Here is a 6,818-nt window from a genome sequence, read left to right as displayed (position 1 = left end):
ACTGGAGCAGCTCAGACAGTCCTGTCTCCAGTGGTGTGACTTTGAGCCTGCTGAACCCCTGCAGCAAACACCTTTCCTCTAGCACTTCAGCTCAGAGGCTCCTGCCCTAACCTCATGTCTCCCACACTCAGCCATAAAGCTGAAAAACAAAACTCCCAACCTTCCTTCCCTTGCCAACCCCCTCAGCCTGGCTTTATTTCCCAGGGCTGCTGGTGGTTGAAGAACAATTGGTTTTTGCTCATCTGAGGGGATTTGCATTGTGAATCTTCCCGGCAAGCCAAGGAGCAAAAGGGTGGGAGAGGAGGGGTGGGAGGAGAGATGCTCTGCCAGCCAGGCAGGCGGGATCGCTCTGGCAGCAGCTCTGCCTGGCTTTCACTCTGCCTCCCGGGGGAAAACCCTTCCTCTCACTCCAGGCTTCTGCCCTGCCACACCACAGGCAGCACAAGGAGGCAGCAGAAGGGTCCCTGCACTGCCAGCACCCAACACCAGCTCTCACCTGCAGCAGGCAAACCATGAGGACGAGCTCTTTGCTCCTGCAGCGTCTTCACCTTTGATTGAAAACCTTCAGCCATCTCCCCAAGGGACCATGGAGGAGCAGTACATTTCCAAACTCCACCCAGTAGTGGATTATGGAGCTGGGGTCTTTCTTCTAATCATAGGTGAGTTCACAGCCTGCTGGTTTGCTTGGAGCTGGGGAACAGGAGGCAGGGACTCCCTGTCTGTGCCATGGTCAGGCAGAAGAACCTGGAGGGAAATGACAGCAAATATTTCCCCACAGGTTCTCCTGCTTAGTGCTCTGGGGTTGGCTGGCAGCCAGGATGAATCTCCACTCTTGGATTTGGAATCTTGTTTTGATGCTGAAGAATGGCCAGCACAAATTAGCCTCTGTGGCATCACAAGTATTTGAAATAAGTTGTGTGTTACTTTCTGTGGCAGCTGAGCCCTGAGAACTGAGCCAGGGCAGCTCAGCCCCTGGGACTGGTCAGGGGGAAGCAGCTGTGGGCTGACCCTGGGTGGGAGAGGTGTCATTCTGCTGTGTCTGGGCAGGAGGCACTGCTACAGAACAGCAAAGTGTTTCCAAATAGCAGTTCTGGGTCTTGCAGCAGCCTGTTTGTCCTGCCACAGGCAGATTGAAAATGAAATAAAAGTGGGGATAGCTACCAGCCCATGGCTTCAGTTAAGTGTTTTCTTCCATGTCTGCTTCTTGCATGTACACAGACATTTGTTTTCTACCCCTGTAGATTTGGAGAGGAGTGGAACTTGTTTAGGCATGCTTTCCACCTGAATTTTCCCTAAGAGTCCTTCCTTTAGCTTTCCTGAAAACTCAGTTTGACATAAGAAAGACAAGCCTGTATTTTCATTTGCTTTAATACTGAGGCTCTGGGCAGAAGTGCTGGACTTTAGCACTTCATATTTCCTCTTGTTCTGCACAGTAGAGCACAACTCAGGGTGAGAAAATCCCTGTTTACAAAAAATGAAGGGCTTTTTCAAGTCAGGATGCCAGTTCCTGTCTCTCAGAAATGTAAACACATAGATGCAGTTAAGGCACGATGGCAAGGGGCAGCAAAAAAGGGCTGGAGGCTGGAGCTCCCCATGTTTGTGTTCCACTAGGCTGCAGTCCCACACCTCCCCTAAAGGACTCTGAGGCACTGAAACTCCAGGCACAGCTTCCAGCAGGGATCCAGAGCCTTGTGTGGCAGCCAGGTTCACTGCATCCTGCAGGGACTCAGAAATAAAGCAGTGAGCTGAACTGGGATCAGGTGCTGTATTCATCCAAAGCTTTGCCACTCACTGGGGCGGCACGTTTGTGCCCTGAAATGATGTTTTCATCAGGAACAAGGCGAGGGATGGGCAGCAGCATTCACCACCAGCTGTTTGGTTACTGTCCCACAGTTATGGCTCTGTCCATCAGCTGCCCACAGGCAGGGATGGAGGGGAAGAGCTTCTGTCAAGGGGAAGGAGAGGCTGGGCCTGGGTGTCACCTCTGACACAGAGCTGCTTCCTGCATATGGTACAAGGGCTGGGCTCTTACAGAAGAAAGTGAACTGGGTTCATTTTTCCTCCTGAAGCCTGAGGATGTTCTGTTTTGGGATCCTCACTGCAAGAAACAGAATGAGGGGCTGGTGTGACTCCAGGGAAAGGAACAGAGCTAGGGAAGGGGCTGGAGCACCAGGAGGGGCTGAGGGAGCTGGAAAGGGGCTCAGCCTGAAGAAAAGGAGGCTCAGGGGGGACCTTGTGGCTCTGCACAACTCCTGACAGGAGGGGACAGCCAGGGGGGTTCGGGCTCTGCTCCCAGATAACAAGTAACAGGACAAGAAAAAATGGCCTCAGGTTGCAGCAGGGCAGGTTTAGATTGGATATTAGGAAACATTTCTTCATGGAAAGGGCTGTGGAGCATTGGAACAGGCTGCCCAGGGCAGTGGTGGAGTCACCATCCCTGGGAGGATTTAAAAGCTGTGTGGATGTGGCATTTGGGGACATGCCACAAGGGAACAGGACAGAATCTTTGTCTGTCTCCCTCTTTCACTTCTGACTTTAGAGGACACCTTCTCAGGAAAACCTTTCATCAAAATGTTGCTAGAGCACCATGTTCACTTGAAAGAAGAGAGAAAATGAGTTGTTTGGTGCGTGTACTTCTGATGCTGCTGTCACCAGCACTTTGAAGCCCTGTGGCACACCTGAATAATGTATGCCTGGCAGCTCCTTTTGCAAAGCAAGCTCTGGGTCTGTTGCACGCCCCTGGCTAAACTCCCTTGGCCCCACTGCTCTCAGAGACCACCAGAACAATCATGGGAACGTTCTCTGGGATCAGCAAGGACTCTGAGCTGCCCAGACAGCACATGCCCACCACCCAGGCAGCTCAGAGCGCAGTGCTGGAGCTCCAGTTGAAGGTGAGGGAAGTCACAGAGAGGGAAGGTGTTGGGAAGTGCAGGGGACAGGTGGCCAGGATGGCTGGAGTGCTTCAGCAGGAAGGAGAAGTGAAGATATTCTTTCTCAGTGCAGAAAATACGTGGACCTGCTAGGGTGGGTCCAGAGGAGGCCACGAAGATGCTCTGAGGGCTGGAGCACCTTCACTCTGGAGACAGGCTGGGAGAGCTGGAGGGTTCTCTCTGGAAAAGGCTACAGGGAGACCTCATTTTGGCCTTCCAGTACTTAAAGGGGGCTTATAAAAAAGACAGAAAGTGACTTTTCACATGGATAGGCAGTGACAGGACATTCCAAACCCTGTCATGGGCAGGGACACCTTCCACTATCCCAGGTTGTTGCAAGCCCTGTCCTGTTGTAGTGTGTTTTTATACATTGTAATACTTTGAAGTAGTTTGGTTTTTGTATCCCTGTAGTTTTCCCAAACAGTTTATCCCAGATTGTACCCCTTTCCCTTTACCTATGTAATTCCTCTCCCTTGATGAGATCATCCCCAAATCCCCACCCTGGCTCTCTGTCAATCACTCAGCACCCCCATCCCCTCCACCTAGAAGCTTCGGTCCAAGACCTGGAGTGATCAGCCAGAGGCCAGGGCTCCGCCCCTGAGACTTGCCCTGTACTCTGTCCTAAATGTCCATCCCCCAGTACCCATCCCTTAGGGTCATTTACTGGTTGGTAAAGTGTTATCTACTTTTGGGGTTCCACCTCCCTTTATATGTAACCTTGGCACAACTCCTGGGGGTCCCGGCAGGAGGCCCCCTGAGGTGTTGGAGCTCCCCTGGCTCCTGAATAAAACCTTGGATTTACCCCTGCTAAGAGCTCCTGAATAAAACCTTGGATTTACCCCTGCTAAGGGTCGGTCCCTTTATCTTCCCCCGCTGTCTCTGGTGTCTCTCCTGCTGCAAAGGTGCCCAGCCCGGCTGCCCCCAGCCCCCTCGGGGCACAGAGAGCGTCTCTCTCCCCACTGTCGGCCGTGTTGGGGCTGCTCCCCCAGTGTCTGTGGCTCAGGGCTGGCCGGGGGTTCCTGAGAGGCTCCCAGAGGGACTGAGACACTGTCCAACCTGGCCTTGGACACTTCCAGGGATCCAGGGGCAGCCACAGCTTCTCTGGGCACTCTGTGCCACGGCCTCCCCACCCTCACAGGGAAGAATACCTGATATCAAATCTAAACCTGCTCTCTTTCAGTTTAAAGCCATTCCCCCTTATCACTACATAAGCTTGTAAGAAGTCCCTCCTCAGCTCTGTTGTAGCCCCTCTCGGGCACTTCACATGCTTCCAGTGGATTTCCCAGGTGCATTAACCATGTGATGTTCCTGTCTGTGTTGGTCCTTCCCTTTCAGCCATCCTGACAATCCTTGGGAATTCTGCTGTCCTTGCCACGGCTGTGAGACGCTCGTCCCTGCTGAAGCCACCAGAGCTGCTCACAGTGAACCTGGCGGTGGCAGACATTGGCATGGCCCTCAGCATGTACCCCCTGGCCATTGCCTCTGCCTGGAACCACGCCTGGCTGGGGGGAGACGCCTCCTGTGTTTACTATGCCCTGATGGGTTTCCTCCTCGGGGTCTGCAGCATGATGACCCTGTGTGCCATGGCCGTGATCCGATTCCTCGTCACCAACTCATCCAAATCCAACAGTGAGTAATCCAGCAGCCTGTCTGCTCACCTGGTGCTGCTGTGTTTGGGCTGGGCTGCTCTGGGAAGCGCTTTGTGCAATGTGGTGTGGATTACCAGGTCAGTAACAGCAGAATAAGTCTCAGCTTTGATTGCAGTATCAAATCCTGGTGTTCCCAGAAGGACCTAATTAAATTCTGTATGAAACGGTGAGGTTTTTCACTTCTCAGTTTTACCAAGTGAAACTACCTGAAAATGGAGAGCACAAATGTTTTCCAGGACCAGACTGCCTTCCCTTCCTGTTTGTATCCAAGCAGATACTCTGGAACTTAAAAGGAAGGAATATTCTTCTGGCATTCCCGGGCTGGGACCACAGCACATTCAAGGTGAAATTGATCCTGTAAAGCTCCCTGCCTTACTAAGCTCCAAATGAGCACTGAGGGCTGTGTTCAGTCTCATCCAATCCTCTGACGCTGCTTCTCCAGGAGCCCCAAGGTTAGGGACCTGCAGCCCGGGTGTGTCTGGGGTCACCATTCTTCTGTCTAAGGAGGAGTTATGGCAAACCCCCATGTGGCTGGGATGGGATCCATCTATGCTTGCTCTTCCTCTTTCTTGCAGGTAACAAAATCACCAAGAACACTGTCTGCATCCTGATTGCTTTTATCTGGCTCTACTCCTTGCTCTGGGCAATCCTGCCCTTGGTGGGCTGGGGCCACTACGGCCCTGAGCCCTTTGGCATCTCCTGTACGATAGCCTGGAGCAAATTCCACAACTCCTCCAATGGTTTCTCCTTCATCCTGAGCATGTTCCTCCTGTGCACGGTGCTGCCTGCACTGACCATCATTGCCTGTTACTTGGGGATTGCCTGGAAGGTTCATAAAGCATACCAAGAAATCCAGAATATTGACAGGATCCCCAATGCAGCCAAACTGGAGAAGAAGCTGACCCTGGTGAGTGATCCCTGTGCAGTAATCAGGAGCTGGCAGAGAGCTGGCTCTGCTCATGCAAAGCTCACAGAATCATGGAATTACAGAGACCTATAAAGAAATTCTGTGTGGAAGCAGGATTTTAATATATTAATATTAAGTAATAATATTTTTTCCAAATATGGACTTCAGTTGTGCATTTCTTGTGGAAAAGCAGAGTTGATCCAAGCTTTCTAGAGGCCAGTCACAGAATCACTGAATCATTAAGGTTGGAAAAGGTCTCTAAGACCATGAGGTCCAACCATTAATTGAGCACTGATAGGTCCACCACTTAACCATGCCCCTAAGCACCACAACAACACATTTTTTTTTAATATTGCTAATGCCAGTGGCTCCACCACTGCCCTGGGCAGTCTGTCCCAATGACTGACAACCCCTCCTGTGAAGAAATGCTTCCTAATATCCAATCTAAACATCCCCTTGTGCAACCTGAGGGCATTTCCTCTTGTCCCTTCATTTTTTTACCTGGGAGCACAGCCTGACCCCCACCTAGCCTAGCTCTAGCATCCAGGGAGTTGTAGAGAGTGATAAGGTCCTCCTGAGTCTCCTTTTCTCCAGGCTGAGCTCCCCCCGCTGCTCCTCATCAGACCTGTGCTCCAGACCCTTTCCCAGCTCAGTTCCCTTCTCTGGACCCGCTCCAGCCCCTCGGTGTCTCCCTTGTCACGAGGGCCCAGCAAGCCCAGCTTTGAGTGCTGCAGCCTGGGTGTGTCCCACGCACACCTCGTGTGCCAGGGCACCCAACCCTGTCTGTCCAGCTGCAAACAGCTCTGCTCCCTTGCAGATGGCCGTGCTCATCTCAGTGGGGTTCCTGAGCTCCTGGACTCCCTATGCAGCCACCAGCTTCTGGTCCATCTTTAACTCCAGCGACTCCCTGCAGCCCGTGGTGACGCTGCTGCCCTGCCTGTTTGCCAAGTCCTCCACGGCCTACAACCCTTTCATCTACTACGTCTTCAGCAAGACTTTCCGCTGCGAGGTGAGGAAGCTGCAGTGCTGCTGTGCCTGGAGGGTTCACTACTTCAGCTCCGACAACTCCATGGAGAATCCCGTGTCCACCATGTGGAGCGGGAGGGACAACATCCGTCTGTCTGCGGCGCCCAAGGTGCAGAACCTGGGAGCTGCAGCTCCCTGAAATGCAGCTGTGGGATCAGCCTGGCCTCACTCCCAGGGATGCAGCAAATGAGGTTGTCACTGCATATCTCATGTCAATACAGAGGTTTAGGTATATATTTTTAAGCAACTTTCAAATATTGTCTTTAAGCCTCATAGAAAAATTAAAAATCTAATTTTTCCCCAAGA

General features: G+C 52.2%; 1 protein-coding gene across 1 annotated transcript; it reads left to right on the top strand.

The window, feature by feature from the left end:
* Positions 1-586: 586 nt before the first annotated feature.
* On the top strand, positions 587-6,651 carry LOC311151312 (opsin-5-like; the record flags this gene model as incomplete). Its single annotated transcript, XM_084201666.1, has 4 exons — positions 587-659; positions 4,266-4,559; positions 5,155-5,486; positions 6,304-6,651. The coding sequence occupies 4 exons, from the start codon at positions 587-589 to the stop codon at positions 6,649-6,651; spliced, it is 1,047 nt and encodes a 348-aa protein (XP_084057792.1).
* Positions 6,652-6,818: the final 167 nt, after the last annotated feature.

Source organism: Fringilla coelebs (assembly GCF_963513975.1).
Source record: "Fringilla coelebs genome assembly, chromosome: 3".
Taxonomy (NCBI): domain Eukaryota; kingdom Metazoa; phylum Chordata; class Aves; order Passeriformes; family Fringillidae; genus Fringilla; species Fringilla coelebs.
This window is presented reverse-complemented; position numbering and strand designations above follow the sequence as displayed.